Source organism: Diplotaxodon limnothrissa, linkage group LG11, assembly GCF_057381915.1.
Source record: "Diplotaxodon limnothrissa isolate DT_005_m linkage group LG11, D_limnothrissa_male_GT1.1, whole genome shotgun sequence".
In the NCBI taxonomy this organism is placed as follows: domain Eukaryota; kingdom Metazoa; phylum Chordata; class Actinopteri; order Cichliformes; family Cichlidae; genus Diplotaxodon; species Diplotaxodon limnothrissa.
This window is the reverse complement of record NC_140606.1, coordinates 26,661,117-26,683,026: the sequence shown is the minus strand read 5'-3', so window position 1 is coordinate 26,683,026 and position 21,910 is coordinate 26,661,117. Positions and strand designations below refer to the sequence as shown.

Sequence of the window (21,910 nt, the reverse complement as noted above, 5' to 3'; positions counted from 1 at the left end):
TACATGAATTGCATTAAAAAATTTTGTCTCTCAAAAGTTTCTGACCAAAGAAGTTTAAAAAAGGAAACATGTTTATGAGCAGCATGTTTCTCTATAGAACGTGCTGTTCTTTCAGGAATACACGCATCGTCCTCTGAAACGAACTGATCGCTAAGATGATGCTTTTCAAGTTAATATATAAACAATAGAATAGAGGAAGCATTTCTTTCCATTTGCAAACAAAGTCATACATTTCTTTCCTACTATGAGGCACTGAGAAATACCCAGAAAAATGCAGGCTTGCATGTGAACGAGATACATACACAGATACATACGTTGTAGGCTTAGCGTTTTGATATGTGTGGATTTCTTTGGACCTTGAGCCCAATCAGTACATCCCATGTTCACAGAGAGTCAAAGTGGACGACAAGAAAGAAAGGATGTGTCTGCTTACATTGACCTTCTCCACCTTAGTTAAAGTGTCTTTCCTTTTCAGATTTTCAGCCCTTTCAGTTGATACGTGTTACTGATTCGCTAACAAGGTGAATCAACTCGGTCCATGGCTTCCCCCATCTCATCCATCTCTCTCTCACAGTCCTCACACCCCTCAGGGCCACAGCCTCCTACTAAAACCAAAGTTGGTACATCCCCATTTCCCACTCCGACTACGCTGCCATTTGGAGCCCACGCCACATCAATCATCCCATCTGGACATTGCAATAGGCCACTGACAGAGTAGAGCCCTCCCCCTGGGACCACCTCGTCATAGGATGGAGCGTGAGTGGTGGCTCTGGCTTCCTCTAAACGTAGTCTCTGTCTGCGGCGAAGCTCGATGATGGTCTTTGTGTATGAGTTGAGCGTGACGACAGCAGCTCCCATGCAGCAGCTGAAGGACACCCAGGCGAGACTAGGAGCAGGGAATTTAACATAGTTAGGAGATGAGAAATATCAAGCTTGTAGTGAAACATTAAGTCCCGACGAAAGCTTAAATCATATCTGGCACCTACGCAAATGACCAGCCGTAGTCCCAGGATTGAGGCCTCCAGTCCTTGGGGCCCACAATTACTGTCATCTGAAACACTGTGGTGAACATCATATGTGCCACCATCCCAAGAAGACCTACACAGGAGGTGAAACAGACAAACTTAATCCAACATAAACCGGAAAGATCAGAGGAACATGCAATAAAATAGATATATCTGAATATGCACACGCGGGTTACAAAATAATGTAAAAGTGAGCATTAGACTGAGTCTGACCTGATAACACAGTGCAGATAGCTGCATAGGCATTGATTTTTAGTGAGTGCATCTCTTTATGGGAACACAAGACTTCCAGCCACATGAGTAAGAACCCCATTCCCAGCAGACCGATGTATGTAAACTCAGAAACAACTGACAGCCAGAGCACACCTGCAACATGTCAACAACAGTGAGCACACTGTCACAAGCTAACTTTTAATCAAATGGCAACATGGCAATATTAAGGCAGGAGACTGTTAAGCAGTTCACATCTCACCTTGAGTTTCTCCTGGAGTTAAGTCTATAAAGCTGCGACACTTCTCCCCTGCCAACAAAACGTCATGATTTAAGGATAAAGTTTTGTAGTTGAAAGTGAAAAACATCAGCTTTGATTAACAATCCAAGTTGAAACCAAACGGCAACCAAAAAAATGAACTGCCCAGGTGTGCCTCTTACCATCACTGTGTTTTTCACAGCTTTCCCAGAAGCCCGTGTGGAAGTATCTAAAAGCAAACTTGTCTTCGCCCGTCTCCCATATGTAGTGGACAGCGTTGGCCAGCTGCCTTTGTCTGATCTTAGCCAGCTCCTCTCTCCTGGCTGGAGATAGCGTGCGGTTGTATGGGTTCTGAGTGGGACTCTCTGAGAGGGTGACAGTGGAAAAAAGCAAATTTAAGGTTCGGTTCTGCACCTGCTCATTCTTAATGTGGTCAGAGTATAATCCAGCCTTCACTAGGGGTACGTTCTGTCTCCATGTAGTTTCTCACCATATGATGCAAACATTTAACAAATTCAGGAAATGTTGTTGGTGAGGCATGAGTATTAACAGCGGATCCACTGACTGTCAAACACACAATGCAAGAAAAGGCAGTGAGAACATATAAATGACGAGGGAGTTAGACAGCAGAATAGCGGGTATCAAATTGAGGGGTAAGCATGTAAAAGTATGTGTCGTTAAAAAGAGAATGGTTAGGGGTAAACACAAAAGTCCTGCAAGTCTGCTAATTATACCAGTGCCTCAAAATCAGCAAGCCTCTGTGTACATGCAGTCTTGTCAGTGTTCACTATGATGTGCCAAACACGTCCTGAGGTTTAGAAGCATAAGGGAGAGTTAAATGGACGCACTGTACATAGTAAAAATGAAATATTTCTGTGTGAGTTCACAAAGCACGTGTAGTGTCAAAGATGATTGTTATATGCAATAAGAGCTGTCAACAACGAAACCTTTAGAAATAACCTCACACCCCACAGATTAATACTAAGCCATAACTGAGTACACTGTGGAACAAAGGTATTGGGGGGAAAGGAGATTAAAAGCAAGGACAATTGCTTTCTAACAGTTCAGTGTCAGAAAGCCTCATCCACTTTATTGTGTAAGCCGATCCAGCACCGCAAACAATCTCAGTGTGCCTGAGGAGCAGATTTGAATTCTCTAGATACTGTTTAACTTAGGATAGAAGCATAGCCTCAAAAAGCACCTAGGCATGAAGGTTCAATCTTAAACTTTAAAAACGTGGTTTCACATAACAGTGTTACCTAAGACTCCACCTGTTGAGCTTTTTTCCTTTCAGCAGAGCTTTCTTTTCAGCAAACTTCCCCCAGATGGAGTTTACTTCAGATGAAGCAGATGGAGTTTGCTTCAAGCAGAGCTGCCTCCATCTGCTTTACATGAAGCGTTCCTGAACACTGAGAACCAGAGAGAAGCTCCAGAAAAAATTAAAATTATTTTGACAAATCTGTCTAATCAAATCAAATCTTATCTATTGTCTATAAATGATAGAAATCCCTAATTAAATCCTATTTTATTGTATTGCGTTGGCGATTATACAACCTACTGCAATAAAACGCAATGAAAGACAGCATGTTTGCTTTTGAAGGTGTATCATAAGGCTGTGGCTATGATTGGCTGTACCTTTCTACTTACAGTTAAGACTTTCAAATCATCCCAGGCTCTTCAAGTGGCTAAATGCCAAGATAATATCACAACTGTTTACACAAGAATGAATCCAAGGATTTTTGCTGTTACAAGCAAATTGTGACATGTCTGTGAACGTGATGCAGCAGACTCTGGATTAGTCACCAGTGTATTTTCCCAACTTCTGTGCAGCACAGAAGTCGACTCCGATTTGATTGTTTGCTTTTTCTTTTAGTCCAAGTCAAAACCTGATGTTCTTAAATACTCCTGAACACTACTATGAAGCATAAGCATTTCCACATGGTTCCACATTTCATGGAATGTCTAAAGGTCAAAGGACGATGCACTTTGACACTGAATTTCTGCTGACGCCCTAAAGATTTAGTGATGCTATTTCAAAACTATACTATAAAATATGATGACTCACAGATCATAAAAGCATAAGTCTTAATAAACAGGTACACGATAAAAGGTTAAAGGTTACCAAAAAGCAATGCGATGAAAAAAATATTTGTCCCGTACTGATTTCTTTTTTCTTTTCTTTTCTTTTTTGCATTTTGGTCACACTTACATGTTTCATCGAACAAATAATAACATTAGACTAAGATAACCTGAGCAAATAAAAATGGATACAGTTTTTAATTGATGATTTAATTTATTAAAGGGAAAAAGTTATCCAAACCTACCTGCCCTTATGTGGAAAAAGTAATTGTGCCCTAAATCAAATAACTAGTTGTGTAACCCTTGGCAACGAAAACTGCAATCATCATTTGCCACGATTGAATTTTGAACTTTGACTAGGCCACTTCAAAACTTTTATTTTGTTTTGGGGTTTTTGGAGCCATTACTGATATGTTTTATTGTCCTGCTGCATAAGCAAAAATTCAAACTGATGGCCGGACATTCTCCTTTAGGACTTTCTAATAAAGAGCAGAATTTATTGTCCCATCAGTTACACCAAACCGTCCAGGTCCTGAAGCAGCAAAGCAATCCCAGACCATCACACTACCACCACCACGTCTGACTGTTGGTGTGATGTTCTATTTATGAAATGCTGTGTTAGTTTTACTCCACATGTAACAGGATTCAAACCTTCAAAAAAGTCCCAGCATTGTCTCATTAGTTCACATCATATTATCCCTAAGGTCTCGGGGCTCATCTAAAGTTTTTCTTTGCCGAATGAGAGATGAGCCCTTGTGTTTTTTTGGTCAGCAGGAGGTTTTCTCCGTGGAACTTGGAACTAACACTGACCTTAACTGAGAGACATGAGGCCTGCAGTTCTTTAGATGTCGTTCTAGGTTCTTTTGTGACCTCTACAATGAGTCGCTGATGTGCTCTTGGAGTAATTTTAGTAAGCTGGCCACTCCTGGGAAGCTTCACCACTGTTCCAAGTGTTCTCCATTTGTGGATAATGATCTCACTGTAGTTCACTGGCACTCCAAAGCCTTAGAAATCGCTTTGTAACCCTTTCTAGACTGATAGATGTCAATGTGTTGGCTTTTGAGATCTTTTAGCCTTCTTCACTTTATTGACAGGAGCTATTTAAATGATCTCTTGATTCAGGTTTTGATAGCTTTTAACAAGTGAAATTAGCATCTGAAAACGGCATTGTGTTTACTCTGGTTATCTTTGTATAATATATTAAAGTTTGTCTGATCTGAGATATTTAAGTTTAACAAATATCCAAACAACTAAGAAATCGGGAAGGGAGTAAACTCCTTTTGACGATGACACTGTAAGTGTATGTACAATACATTAACAGTAAATAAATACAGAACTCCTTTGGATATGTTGAGTTTCCTACCTGTGGTGTAAGGCTCACTGTTGTTTTGACCACAGTTCTTCATTTTGACAGGCGACAGGCAGAGGGGCTTGACCACCTTGTGAGTGCCCTCACACCAGTATGAGGTGCAGAGAGCCAGGATAGAGAGGGCCAGAGCCAAAGAGGTCAAGGTGAGGGAGAGCAGGGAGCGAGAGCGACGGGACATGCGTTCCAGCATGGCCACGCGGGAGAAGATGGAGGTACGGGTGGGGTCAGATATAGAGAGAGGAAGGTCAAAGTAAGACAAACAGGGGACAGAACGGGACAAGGCACACGCGAATAGCAGGACAGAAGGTATGAAAACAGCCACAGATGGAGCTGAGAGGGTGGGACAGATGCTTTGTGGGGGTTTTAAGAGGTTATGGGCGGCCAGGTTTAAAAAGAAAACAAATAAAAACGTGATGTAACAGTAAAGAAAGAAGATAAGAAAACAGATGGGGAACGATATTGTAAAGTCAGTGGGATTAATAGAAAGGAAGATAAAGAAAGAGAGAGAGCAGGGAGCACGACAAGATGCTCTGATTTTGATACACGTGGGAAAGAGGGACAGAAGGAACAAAAAAATGAACAAGAGGAGATTTAGGTGGATGATTTGGGCACAGTGGGAGAGAACCGAGGGATTCCAGGATATTACTCTTTGTTGCCCTGACTTCTTCAGTATGAGGAGCGATTGATTCCTGCGGGAACAGATACAGACATGCGTCCTCTGAAATCAACACTCGAAGCCCTTTTTTCCTGTATTAGATCAATTCAACTGTATCAAAAAAGCATCTACAAATACTAGAATTTATTAATAAAACTTGTATGTCTAAAGAGGACATCAAAATAGATTCCTGAACTTATTATTTTGCAAAAAAAGTTAAATGAAATTGAGAGCAAGTGAGCATAAAAAAGAAAACAGAGGGTAAAAGGAAATTGCCCATATAATGAAATCTAGCTTTACACTGTCAATCACTGCCTGAAGTCACATAAGTCCTCCAGCTGTTTAAAGGGGGGTTGTGAAAGGCTGAGTAATGTGTACTTTCCTGTGACCCCGGCTAACATCTCTGTGCTTCCTGATTAACGCACTCAAGCCCAAGCCTGCCGCTCATTATAAACTGTGGGCCTTAAGTGGAAGGCACGATGCAGGGGAGCAAAACACTAGATTACTTTTTTGATGAAATTATAGATAAGACAGAGATCTAAATGAAATTTTACACGTAATCCCTGGAAATCTGCTTTAATCTGTTTTTGTTAGGTGTGTTTTAGTGTGAAGTACACTTTGACCATGTCTGCTGCCAATCTTTCTCTCATGCAATGTCCCCCTGTCAGCTCACAGCCCCTGAAACATAACACAGATTAAATCAGGTGAATGTAGCACATCACTCATCCCTTAGCATGGTTTCTGTCATCTGTACTGCTGGAAATAAAACTCCATCAGTATGATAATACGCTTAATGACCATTGGAGTGTTACTGAGGCAGTTAAAGCCAATGCTCAGCAGAGATAAGGCTTTCCTAAATACTTGCATTGCGTTTATTCTCAGATGTACATTATGTCCTTTCAGAACTGCACATCTTTTAAGCACTGTTTGTTTAGATTACCGCTCAGTGCGTCACACCATCACAGAGATGCCAGTTTAATTCATTCAGCACTGAAACAATTACCCCACAAAGCACCTTGATAATCTGTGTGAAAGTCTACCTCTGCATATTACTGATGGTTTAACAGCAGCCAGTGACCAAGTATTGATATTTATAAGATTATGTTTGAAATGGTTACTCTTAGCATGAACCTTACCATGTCGACTGTTGCTAAGACAATAAATATTTTCAGCCTTTACACATCAGTAACTAGCTGATGCATCATTTTCCAGCTTGCTCAATTTTTGCAGACGTCCATCCAAAATAGCTCGTTCAGTTTTCGTTCACAAATGACAGATTTAATTGAACACTCAGTGTAATAACGACGTTTTTTTGCTATGTGTAAATATTAAAGAAATTATGTTTTTGCGATTGCTGATGAAGAATCCACAAATGACTTCAGAACAAATTATTTTTAAATAAGTAAAATACCTACCAGACTTTGTTCTCGCCCTCTGTAGTCTTTCATGTCCATCATAAAACATATTTCACTGCCTTGCAGTGAACTTACATTGTGGTTTTTCTCTGCCTTCTTGATAAGCCCTTAATCAAAAAGCTCGTTCATAACTTTAGTTCAGCTGCTCCATCTTGAATACCCTCTCTGTTGCTACTCTCTTCATCTTTTCTCTGTGCATCAGCTTTCCTTCTCCAGTGTGAGCATCAGTGGCCCTTACCTCTCCGGCTGCAAGCCCCGTGTAATCCTCCTCCGATGGAGATGCGAACCAATGGAGTGACTGCATGTCTGTCTCCAAGCCACTCTACTCCCTTTACTGTCTTTCTTGGTAATTTATGACACAAACCCACCCTGAATCATGTAATCCCTCTAAGTCCATCTGTTACTATAGTGCCCCCTCTCTTCCCGTGTCTGTCCCTTTTCAGCAGTGGCCTTCACTAACCCTCCCTAAACTTTAAGCAGCAGTTTAAGTTCCACTGCATTACAGCTCTATTTTATTATTTTTATTAACATTATAGTACCTTATGTACATTTCCCCAGATTAGCAACAGAACAAAAAACAAGAACAGTGTCAAGACTTTTATGATATACACAATAATTTATTTACAGTGTATTTACAAAAAAACCTGTAAGACAGCAAACAGCAAAGGGGAAAGACAACACTATGTTGTCGTGTTTTGAAGTTAAGGATGGGGATAGGAGGGAAAATGTAGTTGTAGAAAGCAGCTAACCCCAGGCTTGAGATTTACAATAATGTAGAATCAGCTTGCCATCACTTCCAAAACACTGAAAGACAAAAAGACGGGAATACAAACGTTGAAGTTAAACTGTCAAACACAGGAGTGAGCTGTCAACAAAGTCTAAAATCAGTGTTAACTGCTGTTGTGACATCAGAAAGGACCTTTTAACTAGATATTGATCTAGCAGTGAGAGCAGAGAGGTGATCAGCCAACCACTGATCTAGACTTTGACGTTTTTACTGTTACTTGTTAAGACATTTACCAGTGCTCAAGGATTTAAGATTATGTCACAGAAGGCTTGTCTCTTATTGCACCCTCTGCTGGTAGAAGCTCTGCATGACCTGTCAGGTCACACAGGCTGAACCTGCAGAAACAGTTAGGTCTAGAAGTTTCATACGTTTTTGGACATTGACCGTTTTCTCCCCTCTGTTAATTTTGCATCTATACTCCACCACAGTGGATTTTAAATCAAGAAAACAAGATGTGATTGAAGTGCAGATGTCCAGCATTAGTTTAAGGGGTTCAACAGAAGTTTTCATTAACTGCCTAGGAACCACAATGATTTTTATACAAAGACTTCCAGAGTAATCACCAGGTGAAGCAGGTTCCCTTGTTATTTAACAACAAATTAAGTAGATAAAAGATCTGGAGTTATTTCCAAGTGTTGAACATGCATTTGGCAGCTTTAACTGGAACTCTCGATAAGATGTCCAAACAGTAGTTTCATGCAAGTAAAGGAACCTTCATTAGGCTGGAAAAACAAAGTAATGCCATCAGAGAGACAGCAAAAATTTTTAGGAGTGGTTAAGTTAACAATCTGGCTCATTCTTAAAAAGGGAGGAATCTGGTCAGGCAACACCAAATGGCCTGAAAAAACACAGACAACAACTCAAGTGGATAAAGCAGTAGCATTGTTCAGGTCCACAAGCAAGAGACCGTTTCATGAATAGAAATATAGAGGCTTTACAATAACATGTAAACCCCTCAAGAACAAGAAGGTCTGATTAGATTCATTTGTATCAGAACAATGGGAAGAGAAAAGTATGGAGAAGGAAAGAACAGCTCACGAAGCATATGACATTATCTGGTGGAGGAAATGCCAGTGGAAGCTGGGCACTGGTGTTTACTGATGATGTCACTGCTGGTAGAAGGAGCAGGACAAATTGTGAAGTGTGCAGGGTTACACTCTCTGCTCAGAGTCAGCTAAATGCTTCAAAACTGTGCAGACAGCACTTCACAGTCCAAATGGATAATGACCCAAAATGTACTGCAAAAGCGACTCAAGAGTTTCTCACGGCCAAGAAATTAGATATACTTCAATAGCCATGTCAGTGGCCTCATGTCAACCTGATAGAGCAGATTTTCAGTTATTGGTTGTGGAGAGAACCACAATGAAGCAGCAACTGGCTGCAGTAAAGGTCAAAACGCTTAAGAGAGGAAACGCAGCATTTAGTGAGGTCTCTGGGTTCTAGAGCTCAGGCAGTCTCTGACTACAAAGGATTTTCTTTCAATTACTAAAAACAATACTTATATTTAAAATGATGTTCATTTGTCCAATTAATTTTGCGCCTCTGACAATGGATTCTGTATTAAAAAAACAACAAAAACAAAAAGAAAAAAACTCTTGAGTTAAAGCTGAAAGTCTGCACTTTAGTCACATTTTGATGGTTTGAGTTAAAAATTAATTGAGCTGATGTACAGAGGCAAAAAGAAGTGTCCAAAGAAGTTTGGACCCAGTTAAATACTTGCCTAACACTAGTGCTACTGATGTAATATTTCAGTGAAGACCAACTCGGTCTGTAACTCCAGACTGTGCGCTATTAAATTAATAAAACAACAGGGAACATAATGTTGTTGATAAACTGTATGTCTGTGTGTGCTGCCCCATTTAAAACTACACTCACATCAAAGAGGACCCCTACTTCTTGATCCGGTGAGGGGGCAAAAGACTGGTTAACATAGATGAACTGAGAAAAGAAAAAAAAGATTTAGTTTTCATAATTGGTTTTTAAATCATGTCCATTATAAGACTTCAAAAATTAACAAGCTGGTAGAAAAAAATGTCATGCTTACTAGTTGTTCATTGGCATCAAGCTTGAGGAAGCGAGATATGAATTGTGAAAGAGACTGTACTGTTCTCCCCCTGTCCACTGCCCACTTCTTTGTTTTCATTATAGGAGTGTCTCCCACTGCCTTCAACAGCACATCGACTATAAAAATGAAGAAAACAAAACTGAAAGTTATTCAACATTGTTGCAACGCCGACTGGCACAGGCAAATCTCAACTTGAATTTACAGTGGAATTTCTGGGAAGGTGCAGTCACTGATGCATAGACACTACATTATACCATGGTGGAAAAACAAAAACACTGTAAAGGCAAACCCTCATCCCAAGTAAACATCTACCTATGCAACTAAGCCAGTGCTGCACAGAGTTCAAAAATGTTACTGTAATATTTTCCCCCAATAGTGTTTTGGTGAAATATCAAACACTCCCCTGTGGAAATTTTAATTTCATATTGCTCTAGGTGTTGTTATTTTTTTTTTGTGATGTGTTTAATGTGGAATGTGCATAATAACCGCCTTTAACTTCTTGTCTTCGTGTGCTTTCACATCAGCTTTTCTGAAGGGCAGAACCCCCCCCCCCCCCAAAAAAAAACCCAAACAGTGCCTAAGCTTAAACATAACCTCTAATAGTAATATAAACAACATTCAACACCCAGATCTAATTCAATTACTAAAATCTAGTTATAAGTTACTATGACCTCATTCATTTGTTTCATTAAATTTTAGGCAGGGTATTGCAAAATTGAAATTAGATGTCTGGCTACATACAGACTAAGCTGTCTCTTTACCTCATTTTAATTTAAATTTCTGTTGTGGTATTTGTGCAAATTAGTCCTGCAAAACTACGCAGGTTAAGTGAGTTATTATCTTTACTTTTCTTATTTTCTTTACTCTTGAATGTTTCCAGTGCAGTAGGTCTCAAAAATGAAAAATATGCATATATTTAACGTTATTTCCGTAGTTATAATTGATATAACATCTGCAAACTCCTAATTTTGTTCATTAGACTGTCTACTCATATTTCTGGTAAATCCAGCAGAAAGGTTGAAGGAAAGTAGCATTTTCTTCCCTTTTGTGACTAAGAAGTTCATGTTAAAAAGTATTATAGTCATTTTATTTTGCATTAGCTATATATCATTCAAAAATAGTTGCTGTTTGTCTCTTATTACCTATTATTATTACTTTCATTAGTATGTTCTTAGTATGGAACTTTGAACTGCTTGAATTGTTTTTTGTAGAACAAGGAAATATTCAGATCTTTTTAGATCAGTCCCAAACTACAGATATTGACTGACTTTTATGGCAAGAGAGGCCAGTGAAAACATCTGGCTTATCTTTTATAGTTTTTCGATGTTCAAACATCACCTAAGTGAGTATCCTGGGAGTGGATTGATGGACAATTTATTAAAACAAATATATCTTTAAAAGTATTTGATTTATGAAGCTAATATTTTAACAGCAGTGGTTTGTATATATATGAAAACTTTGGAGCTTAACATTTTTAGGCAAATGGAGACAGTTGAGCAGCAAATGTAAAAAAAAATTATGAATTGAGATGGAATGTTCTATTTTTAGTGGTATGTTCAAAGTAATCGCACATCGGGAGCCAACAGAAAAAGTTATGTTTTTAGAGGTCATATTATAAAGTGATATCAATCTTTCAAAGCCTTTTAATTTCCCCTTTGTGTAGATCAGAAGATCAGTAGTAGCTGTTGTTATTCCTTTTGCAGTCCAGGATTCGACTCTATAAACTATTTTATTAGGTTTAAACTCACAGTCGTAGGCACACCATGCAAGTTTTATATATTCTAGTTTATGTTCTCTTCTTAACATATCCCAGATTTTCAGCTCCATGGATTTTGTGACATTTTAAGAGATTTGAGCCAAGTGTAGCTCCTTAAGATCCTTGTTGCATTTGCACGCAGAATATGTTGCTATTGAGACGACTGGTTAGTATATTTGATCAAATATGGCAAAACAGAGACTTTCTGTGAACTATGTAACATATAAGAATACAAAATACATGTAATGTTTATTAGCATTAGCTTCAGCTGTTCCCCAAACCGGCAGTACCACTTGCTAGAAAACGACGCGCTTATTGGCTGAAGAGAGAACATGCTTCCACCCTAGTGGCCGACTTTCACTGTCAATCATATTGTACGTCACACATCCGGATGTGTTTTCTTTAGCATTAGCAACAGTCATCAGAAACACAATTGTTTTCCCGTAACTGAGAAGTTATTTTCCGCTCTCTTACTTTTCTTCTTCTCGTCATTTGTCGTCGAGTCGTCTGACGGCGGCTGTGTTTCTTCTTTCTGCGTCTCTGTTGGGGACTCTGCAGTGTCAGACATCTTTGGTTCACCACTCCGGGTTACTTTATGGTTTCCAACCACCTCAACATTTGCTCAGCAGCGGCGGCTATTGGCGCAAAAGAAGCGTCAATCTCTACAGCTCGCAATACTATTGGTCAATAATCGCTCCCAGGAAGGCAGCGCCTGTCAAAGAAAGGCTGAAGCCGAAGTTGAACTCCGTGGTCTTCTTAGCTTCGTGCTAGGTTAGTTTTTATTTTTTACATCCGACTATAGATGCTAATATATTAACTCTTTAATAACAAATATACTTATTTATTATTAGTTAATATGATTACATATACGCAATTTTGTCTGCAATATTAAATTCGGTCGTTCTTTTTTCTATTACAAGTAAGACATGTAAATATTTTATTTGGTTTACACAGGCGACGTCACATGGGAAATAATACTTTAACCTGACAGTTAAAGTTTCTGCAGTCCCCTTCAGCCTGTTACCCACTACTCTCTACCTCACCTCTGGACTATTAAAGCAACAAGAGTAAGTGACATTTCTTATGCTTTAATTCGCTAAAACGAGCCATGATCTTAGCAAATTCCTTTGAGTCTAGCTGTTTTTGAGTTGTCACTGGTGCCTTTGTTATCAAAACAGTGCAATATCAAAGAAGGAAATAATGTCCTACAAGGAAGAAAACGCACCATTTTAGACTCATGCTGACAGGTTAGCTAGAGTCTACGATTGTCCAAATAATGGTTAAAGACTGCAACAAGCAGCTGTGCTACAGTTGTAAGCTATAAAACTTATAAAGTTTCACCTTTATAAATTTTACTTCAAATCTCTCTGATGATAGTACAAGATGGTATTAAATCTACCTGAATGCCTTCTGTGACCTTGCTCTTGTAGTGGCAAACATTGGCAGGCTCTCCACCAAGGATGCAGTGCTTTTCCTGTGCGATATGCAGGAGAAGTTCAGACCCAACATCTTCCAGTTCACCAACATTGTCAGCAATGCAGCCAGACTGCTCCAGGTTGGTTCTCCTCATCAGCACAGTTGTCGAGGATGAATAATTTGGAGAGTCTGAATCAGATTTGCCAGGTTTCTCCTCTTCTCTGACAGGCCAGTCGTATCCTGGGCATCCCCCCCATTTTGACAGAGCAATATCCTAAAGGTCTTGGGCCCACAGTACCAGAGCTGGGAGCTGAGGACCTAAAGGCCCATGCTAAAACTTCATTCACCATGATGATAGAGGAGGTGCAGAAGGAGCTGGAGGCCCTGGGGAACCCCAAACAAGCCATACTGTGTGGAATAGAGGCTCACGCCTGTATCGCTGTAAGACACAAATGGGATTCAGCATCTGCGCCGTTAAAACGAAACAAAATCTTTCCATTGACTTGGGTATTTTGAATAGAGTGACATTCAGTATCTGTTATTCTGAGCATACAATTATTCAATGAGGCACCAACTCTTTCATATTTTTCAAATGTATATTTTATATGCGAAGCATAGTTGTAGTTATCAGGAGACAATTATATGGAGACGTTAGTCTTCAACTGGATTCTCTAACATGCACAAACAATGCATGTCACATCAGTATGTGTCTTATCAGTTGTTCCACAAAAGAAGCAACAAGCAGTTTGTCTGTGACCTGCAGAAATGACATAAATATAATAATTTAAGGTGCACTTGGATGCATGCAAGATATTGTATCTTTATAATGTGGGCTAAGTGTTAAGTTTTAATCACAAAAACAGAGTGGTGGAGGTAATGATGTTAGGTGATTATTAATTTATTACACTGTCATTAAGTAACATAAATATGTAATTTTGTAACTGTGTTTGACTGAGTTTGCAGTTTTAGTTGACAAATAGAAAACTTTCCTCCTTGTCTTTTGCTCAGTGCACAGCTTTTGATTTGCTCGAGAAGGGGATAGAGGTTCATATTGTAGCTGACGCCGTGTCATCCAGAAGGTATCGGTGTATTTGAACAGTATTTTTTCATTGCAGTAAGAGATGTCACACACACGGAATGAGTGTGCCTTGGGGAAGTTACATGTGCACTTTACTATAACGTTTTCACTTCCCTCCTCAGCCAAACGGATCGTTTGTTTGCTCTGTCACGACTGAAACAGAGCGGAGCATACCTCACCACCACAGAGGCTGTTCTGCTGCAGCTGGTTCAAGATGCCAAACACCCCAACTTCAAGGAGGTACCTGCTACAGATGCTTCCTGTCGCCCTCCTGACTCAGTATTGTTTAGCTTAGTTTATTCAGTCAACACATATTAGATTCCATAAACAGTTGGTGGTCAATGTACAAAACAGACACTGAACAGGCTTAACCCCCTAAAGAAAACCAAACAAAAAAAATGAGCAAAATACACATTTCTGTGTTTATATCATCATTATTAAAGTAATTACACAATAACTACAATATTAACACAAATTCCTTTAATGTTTTTTTTTAATCCTTTTCTTTGGTGAGAAAAAAGAAATACACTTCAATCTGTTGCCAGTAAACCTAATTAGTTGCAAAATGTTCCTCCAGCTGTTTTAATTCCAACCCTTTGTTTTCCCTCATCCCAGCTTTTTGGAGACAGTTTGCTATCATCAAATTCAAAATTACTTTATTCTTTTCTTGCAGTGATACAGCATGTCAGTTTAAATGTTTGATGATGTCTATGCTCAGACATGCATAAGATAATGTTTTGGCATTCAGGGGCTGAATAAAAAAAAAAAAGGGAAAATTCAAACAGAGCTAAACATTAAAGTCACACAAAACAGACAAAAACACAAACAAAAACCAGGTGCAACAGAAATGGCCCATGCACGCTCTCCCCCACTCTCTCACACACACAAACACACACACAATAAGCTGTTGTGAGTGGTAATAATTTGCGACTTATCCCCACTGACCTTTTGTTGTAAAGGGTGCAGCAATCAGACACCTGTTTTTGCGCGTGTGAACATGCCAAAATTTATACGATTACATGACTAACCCACGTCGTAAACTGTGTTGACAGATTCAGAAGCTTCTGGCGCATCCGTCTCCTGACACCGGCCTCCTTGCTTTCTTCAGCGCTCTGTAAAGAGACCCATGTCCTACCATTGTGTCCCACTGTAAAGAGCTGTACCAATAAAGCGATGCTGCTACTTTAAATCTGCTCTGTGTGTGTTTGTGTATATGAATCAGACCCTTGTACCTTGCATAACAGCTTGGACTTGTCTTAGTGGAAAATTCAGGTGCATTATCTGTAACCAGAACCTGACAGGCAGAGAAAAGGCTGGTGAAAGAGTAAAGAGGTGGAACCAGCTCCCAGAGGCGGTGCATAGAGTGATATCACGCAGGAGGAGGAGTGAGTGACGTAATTCTGGTAAACCAGAAAGGGAGGGGAAGCAAAGAGAGGGAGGGAGAGCGAAAAAGGAAGCTGTCGGATAAGTTTTTTGTGTGTATATTTCTCCAAAGTTACACAAACTTTCACTAGCCGAAGGTATGACTGCAGCCCTGCGGGGACCGACATGCTGAGGACAGAGACCTGAAGGAGAGGACGTACAGCAGTTTGTTAGCAGCTGTGCACAGCTGATGACAACATAAGCCATTAACACTTCTGAAGGCCTTGGGCCTCGAGTGACCATACAGAGGTAAGTAAGTCATTCTTCCTTCTCAGAAAACAACACAAGTAGTTGGAATTGGCAAACATATGTACCTATAGTCATGCTATGGCTTTGCTGGTGAGTGGAAAGTTTCCCGAGCAGCACAAAGTGTCTTCTGTCTGAACTTACTGGTGTGTAATAGACGCTAGTTGGGAAGTACAGGAACAGGACTGCTGACACAGTTACAGGCAGAGGGAAATCCTCTGTGGGAGTGCTCAGTGTTTTGACTGCCTACTATATTCAGAGTAAGCAAAATGTAAAAAGACTTGTTGATCCAGTACTTTCTCTTCTGATCCTTCAGAGCCTGGACTGAGAAAAAAAACAAAACAAACTAAAACTGAAAAATGTCCTCTGACTTGGACTCCAGTCTTACCAGTATTGACTGGTTGCCCCAGCTGGGAATCAGCAGCCTGCGCTCTGGGAAAGAGAGAAGAGGAGGAGGGGAGAAGGAGAAGAAAAAAGACAGAGGGAGGGAGAAAGGAGACTTTCTACCCTCAGTGCCGGACCCCTCCCCTTCTAACTGTAAAGGGAAACCCCCTCACAGCTATGCTACTCTAATCGCCATGGCAATAGCCGCTGCACCTGAGAGGAAACTGAGTTTAAATGACATTTACACCTGGATCAGTGACACTTTCCCCTACTACAGCCGGGCGGGCCGCGGATGGAAAGTAAGCTACAACATATTATCAGTGTGGGCGAGCAGTAATAATATGTCACTAAAGTGTAGTCAGTGTAACATCTGCTTTACTGGACATTCCTGACACATGTCATTCCCAACAGAATTCCATTCGACACAATCTGTCCCTTAATAAATGCTTCAGGAAAGTTCCTCGACCGCAGAACGACCCTGGCAAGGTGAGTTACTTCTACCTACTGTTGGAGTTTTCATCATTTGAGATTGATGACTGTTTAAAAAAAAGAGCATGAATTCACAAACCTGTGGTGTCTTTCCAGGGTTCCTATTGGACAATGGATGGACCTTCAGACGGACATCAAGTGAGGGCACCTAAACGTTCCTATCCTGAAGAGGACGAGGAGAGAGAGGATGTATGTTTTTGGTTTTCGGGGTGTTTTTTTGTGACAAACCTTTATTCTCCACCTGTCAAATACATAATGAGACCACATAAAGTGCAAACACAGATGTAAATTATAGCCCATTAACGCTTAAAACTCTTAACCAAACCTCAAGCATGTGGCAGATTATTAAAACCGCCACATTTTTCTAATTATGCCATTATTTGCAATGTGTGAGAACATTAAGATGGACTAAGATATCAGTTTTGGTATGGCTACGTCCTATGAAAAGAAGTGTACCAATGTGCTTCCCCGGGTCTTTAAAAGTTCAGCTTCCGGGCCCCTCCCCAGTGGAGCCAACTCCCAGTTTGGATTTAGGAGACAAACAGCATCTCTAGTTTTAAGATTAGACTGAGCAAACTTTCTTTTTTGATAAAAGCTGAGAGCCAAAAGGGAGTTGTTTTTTTTTTTTTGAAAGGAGGTAATTTCTGGCTGTAGTGGAGGTGCTCAGTCTTATTTAACATTTAATATATATATTAGCCTGCAGGATACTGACAACTTTTTTTGTTGTTGCTGTTGAAAGTATTTATGCTGTGCTGTTACAGGTTCCTCAACTGCAGGAACTAAAAGCAGAGACGGGGCTCTCTCCTCGTCAGCCTCAATCAGCTTCACACACAGACCAACAGCTCTTTAACTCAGAGTCACTTGGAGGCATCCAGCAGCAGTCGCCACAGTCTGCCTCCCTCTCTCCTCCCCCATGCAAAGTACAGTCACTTTCTCACTCCTTTTATAAGGTTTACTTTAATTAAACAACACCTTGCTCTTCATAACACCTTATTCTTATCTTTACAGCAACCATCTCCCTACATGCCCACCTCTGTCTCCAGTCTCCCTGTCCCTCATCCATCCGTCTCGCCATCAGCGGTGCTCCCACCTGCAGCCCCTATGTCATCCATCACTTCTTTCCCACCTTCTCACCCACCTGGCCCCACTTTCTCCATCCCCCCTGCTTCTGCTACACCTCTGGCTCCTGCCAACATGTCTACAGCGTCTCCAGCTGCTCCCTCCTTCTCTGACGCTGCGCTGTCTTTTCCTGTGACTTCAGACCCTGTGTCTGTTCCCGCTTTCTCCTGCGCGCCTGATCCGACAGCTGTTCCCATTTGCATCGTCTCGGGACCCAATCACTCATCCGAACTGACTGTCCCATCATCAGCCGTCGCCCCTCCCGTCGTTTCAGTAAACACCCCTACTGATCCCTTGCTGCGTTTCACCTTTGACGAGCTCAACTTACCTGATCTGTATGCGTCTTTCAAGTCTCTGTTCAGGACAGTGCGCGAGAGGGGAGGCTCGCAGTGTAAGTGGCATGTGTGTATCTGTGTTTTGACTCTGTACAGTTTAGATTCTGCATAGATGGATTGAAGGAATTGCCTCTTTTCTTTCCAGCGGATATAGTTCCCCTGGTGATCCCAAATAATGACATTACCCCACTTCACACTCCAACTCTGCTACCCATGTCCCCCCATCCTGCAACCGCACAAATTGCACCACCTGCATTGGCTGCACCAGCTGCACATCCTGCCGACACTGAGCGCATTTCACAATTAAGTAAGTCTCATGCGACTTTCTCAAACCAGAAATGCATAAACTGTATAAAAGTTCAATGCTTCTAAAGTTGCCTTCTTGCCTTCCACTTGTAGCGGTGCCAGCTGACTGGTTCAGTAACCCAGATTCTCTGAAGGAGAGTTTCCGCATTGCCAGCAACTTAGACTGGGCAAACATAGACCTCACTGGTCACCCAGGTCTGTTTTGTTCTTGTTTAAATGGGCACATTAATCAATCATCAGGGTTCATAGATCTGTGGAGTTTAGAGTCGTGAGGACATGAGTAAAAATGTTTAATCAGCCAGTTAATAGAGTGATTGGAATTCAGTCATTTTGATCATTAATTCATCATTTAATTTAATCATTATTATTATTATTATTTATTTAGTCTTTTCTGGTTTCACCTTTATCTTTGTCACATGTAACACTGAAGTATTTAGTTTTGTATTTTGGAGTGATGGCTACATAAAGCGAGCAGTTAGAAGATTTCACAGCAGGCCTGTAAAAAGGAGATTAGGCAATTTTTCAGAAATGATCAGCTGATTAGTAAAAGTAATTATTGTCCTAGATTACAGTCCTCTTTCACTGCGACCATTTACATGAAATAGTGGTTAAACACAGACATGTTTCAGTGCTACGTACATTGGCAGGAAAACAAAAGATTGCAAAGAGTCCTCTGAAAAACCATGCACACATTTACAACTTCCATAGGATAAATATCATCCCTACACTTTTAATCAAATACACTTGATTAACTGATCCTAATCAAACATTCAGTCAATCTCACAAACTTCCAAGAAGTGGATGTCCCAGCAAATCCCCCCAGGTGCAAGACTCAAGAACTCTGAGAACTACATCTCAGGCTCTACTGGCCTCAGGATGTTAAATGTTAAAGTTCACGGCTGTAAAATCTGAAAAACACTGAACAAGTATGGCTTGTTTAGAAGAGCTGCCAGGAGAAAGAGTCTTCCCTCTAAAAAGAACATGACAACTCAGCTTATGAATGAAGAACCAAGGTTCAGTCAGACTTCAACCTGACTGAAAGGCTGTTTCATGTTAAATGGCTGCTGTGAAAAATGGCTGTCTGCAGACTGTGTGCAAGTTATTATTAAGCCAAGAAACAAGAGTTGTCGTAGCTATATTCCTCCAGTGTTTTTATTGTCATTTGGGCGGCCTGACTCTTTAGAAGTTAGACAAGCACATCATGCACACTAAACAATCAATCCAATCCATTGAAAGCTTTTCTGTATTTTGTAAAGAAAGGACTGTGATGTTTCATATTGTTCTTAAAAAGCCACAGACTGGACCTTCGTGCTCTGATCTGCTGTTTCATTTTATATTTGCAGACCTTGTTCAGAGCATGAGACAGGCAGAGCTCTGCGACTGGGCTCTGGACCCGGCGGTCTTCACTTCCCTCTGCGACTCTCTGAACCGCTTCTTCACTCAGAAAGGCATGATCACCCCTGGGAATAACTCCCCTGTAGCCCCTGGTGCCCCTCAACCCTTACCAGCCTTTAACTTCAACCCACCCCCTACCCTCTCCAGCCTCACTCAGCCCTCACCCCTTCCCTACTCTTCAATAGCTCCCCCTGCCAATGGTGCACAACCACCGCGGCGGGCTCTGCCCATGCAGGGACCAGGTCTTCAGAGACCACAGCTAACACAGCCTGCAAGCACAGCCGGTGAGACCTGGACTTAAAAACATATTTTCTTCTTTACTTTTATGAAATAAGACAGGATGGGTTCATATTTTCCCCAAGCCTGTTTTAGAATAATCTTCCAGATCAGTGACATGTTTCTGCTATGAGAGCTATTTATGGAAACACTGAATTAAAAACAGTTTTTCTCCTAAGATTGAACAGAAATTGTTATAAATCTGGACAGCAGGTTTTGTCTGTTTAAAAGAAGTTGTTTAGATAGAAAAATATGATTTGACATTCTCTCACTTCCTTCTTGTTATATACTCAGTCCATGTGTCCTCTTTTTTTTTCCTTCTCAGCTGGGATTCATCCTCAGCCGATGACGCCACGACAGCGTCCCCCACTAAAGAATCTGCACAGCAACAGTGAGGAGATCCAGGACGACTTTGACTGGGACTCTCTGATTGTTTGACCCTCTCGCTCTGTGTGGAAACCCCAAAATGTTTTTGAGAAAATACTCTACTCTTTGCAGAAGCTGTCTCACTCTGTTGTACATGTTTAAAGCTTCTCTGACAGCAAGTATGGGATCGAGTTTGTCACATATGACTGAATGCCCCCCGAGGTTCAAATAGTTATTTTTTCAATATTACTCAAATTCATATGCTGTAATACTGTTTGTTTAGCATATCCTATGTAGGTAGTTGGGAGGCTGGTGTCTATTGGATTGTAAAACACAGAACTGTGTAAAGGTCTTGAGCCTCACCTCACCTTTTTATGTTTTTCTTCCAAGGAGCCAGGCTTTTGTAAAAGTGCTCCTGAGCAGTAGTTCTCCAAGATTTCTGAAGGTCTTTCAGAGCTTTTCTTTGGACATTGGCTGCTTTTTTTTTGTTTTTGATAACTCGTTTTCAGCCAAGTCCTTGTACCTGACCATTTTCAGAGGAATGTTTTTTTTGTTTTTGGTTTAGCTACTTAACACTGACCTTTAAATCATTAAAAAGACACCAAACTCAAGGGATGAACCAGTGTTGCCTACACATAACTTATAAAGAACTCAATTTAAGTTGCATCTTTAGGCTCTTTGTTACTTGCTGCCTGTCACAGATAGGGATGGGTATCGTTTAGGTTTTATCCGATACCAGTGCCAAACCGGTACTTTTGAAACAGTGCCGGTGCTTAAACGGTGCTCAAACCGGTGCTTAAAGAATGGAGAACACAAAATTGGTCCGAAAACCTCTCATGTTCAGCTGTTTTTTTGTAAAAAGATATCAATGTTAGCCTTTTCTGCAGCTATGGGGCCTATATGCTATCACTCTTGGTTGGAAGCAGTGCTTAAACAATGGAAAAAACACAAACTTTGTCCAAAACCTCTCATGTTTAGCTGTTTTCCACTTTTTCTTTGGTTATTTTAGCCTTTTTGGCCAGGGTGAAGGGAGTATCTGCCAGAGGTGTGGACTCGAGTCACATGACTTGGACTCGAGTCAGACTCAAGTCATTAATTTTATGACTTTAGACTTGACTTGAAAAAATGTTCTAAGACTTGTGACTTGACTTGGACTTTTACACCAATGACTTGGGACTTGAATTGGACTTGAACCGGTTTACTTGAAAAGACTTGATATTTTACCCCAAATATAAAATTTAACATGCATATTATATAGAGATTGAAAATGTGACGTCATTCACGGGTAGAACCGCAAAGGATTCTGGGAACTCGTGGCAAGCGGTACTAGCGCACGCAGGCTTTCAATTAAAATCAGTCACACAGCGATAAAAAGAAACACAAAAATGTCAAGAAGCTGTTGTATTATTAACTGCAATAGCCGGTCGCATGACAGCCACGGGAAGCCGACGGGTAAAG

The 21,910-nt window shown here is 40.6% G+C and overlaps 4 protein-coding genes across 4 annotated transcripts; 2 read left to right on the top strand and 2 right to left on the bottom strand.

Annotated features, from left to right (window-relative positions):
• Positions 1-513: 513 nt before the first annotated feature.
• LOC146622931 (germ cell-specific gene 1-like protein) lies at positions 514-5,132 on the bottom strand. Its single transcript, XM_085365533.1, has 6 exons — positions 4,937-5,132; positions 1,677-1,859; positions 1,498-1,545; positions 1,239-1,391; positions 987-1,098; positions 514-886 (listed from the first exon to the last, which is right to left on the bottom strand). Exons 1-6 carry the CDS (start codon positions 5,130-5,132, stop codon positions 514-516), a joined length of 1,065 nt encoding a protein of 354 aa, XP_085221659.1.
• Positions 5,133-7,662: 2,530 nt separating this feature from the next.
• Positions 7,663-12,206, bottom strand: atg12 (ATG12 autophagy related 12 homolog (S. cerevisiae)). The gene is made up of 4 exons (XM_085365532.1): positions 12,095-12,206; positions 9,844-9,980; positions 9,675-9,737; positions 7,663-7,816 (listed from the first exon to the last, which is right to left on the bottom strand). Exons 1-4 carry the CDS (start codon positions 12,186-12,188, stop codon positions 7,757-7,759), a joined length of 354 nt encoding a protein of 117 aa, XP_085221658.1. The 5' UTR covers positions 12,189-12,206; the 3' UTR covers positions 7,663-7,756.
• Positions 12,207-12,336: 130 nt separating this feature from the next.
• isoc2 (isochorismatase domain containing 2) lies at positions 12,337-15,289 on the top strand. The gene is made up of 7 exons (XM_085365531.1): positions 12,337-12,391; positions 12,575-12,687; positions 13,051-13,175; positions 13,265-13,477; positions 14,045-14,115; positions 14,237-14,354; positions 15,167-15,289. Coding segments are annotated over exons 2-7 (594 nt in total). The 5' UTR covers positions 12,337-12,391; positions 12,575-12,686; the 3' UTR covers positions 15,233-15,289.
• A 278-nt stretch (positions 15,290-15,567) lies between these two features.
• foxj2 (forkhead box J2) lies at positions 15,568-20,974 on the top strand. Its single transcript, XM_085365530.1, has 10 exons — positions 15,568-15,785; positions 16,099-16,465; positions 16,578-16,652; positions 16,752-16,844; positions 17,417-17,575; positions 17,664-18,165; positions 18,255-18,416; positions 18,509-18,610; positions 19,759-20,094; positions 20,412-20,974. The coding sequence occupies exons 2-10, from the start codon at positions 16,142-16,144 to the stop codon at positions 20,522-20,524; spliced, it is 1,866 nt and encodes a 621-aa protein (XP_085221656.1). The 5' UTR covers positions 15,568-15,785; positions 16,099-16,141; the 3' UTR covers positions 20,525-20,974.
• Positions 20,975-21,910: the final 936 nt, after the last annotated feature.

Bases quoted from the DNA above. Each gene is read 5' to 3' on its own strand.
- LOC146622931 (XM_085365533.1), bottom strand. From the start codon at position 5,132: ATGCTGGAACGCATGTCCCGTCGCTCTCGCTCCCTGCTCTCCCTCACC. The intron at 1,860-4,936 runs GTAGGAAACTCA...TCACCCTCTCAG, and splicing joins CAGTGAGCCTTACACCACAG to AGAGTCCCACTCAGAACCCA. The intron at 887-986 runs GTAGGTGCCAGA...CCCTGCTCCTAG, and splicing joins GACTACGGCTGGTCATTTGC to TCTCGCCTGGGTGTCCTTCA.
- foxj2 (XM_085365530.1), top strand. From the start codon at position 16,142: ATGTCCTCTGACTTGGACTCCAGTCTTACCAGTATTGACTGGTTGCCC. The intron at 16,653-16,751 runs GTGAGTTACTTC...GTGTCTTTCCAG, and splicing joins CGCAGAACGACCCTGGCAAG to GGTTCCTATTGGACAATGGA. The intron at 18,417-18,508 runs GTAAGTCTCATG...TTCCACTTGTAG, and splicing joins TGAGCGCATTTCACAATTAA to CGGTGCCAGCTGACTGGTTC.
- atg12 (XM_085365532.1), bottom strand. From the start codon at position 12,188: ATGTCTGACACTGCAGAGTCCCCAACAGAGACGCAGAAAGAAGAAACA. The intron at 9,981-12,094 runs GTAAGAGAGCGG...TCATTTTTATAG, and splicing joins AAATGACGAGAAGAAGAAAA to TCGATGTGCTGTTGAAGGCA. The intron at 9,738-9,843 runs GTAAGCATGACA...TTCTTTTCTCAG, and splicing joins TTGATGCCAATGAACAACTA to TTCATCTATGTTAACCAGTC.
- isoc2 (XM_085365531.1), top strand. The intron at 13,478-14,044 runs GTAAGACACAAA...TCTTTTGCTCAG, and splicing joins AGGCTCACGCCTGTATCGCT to TGCACAGCTTTTGATTTGCT. The intron at 14,116-14,236 runs GTATCGGTGTAT...TTCCCTCCTCAG, and splicing joins GACGCCGTGTCATCCAGAAG to CCAAACGGATCGTTTGTTTG.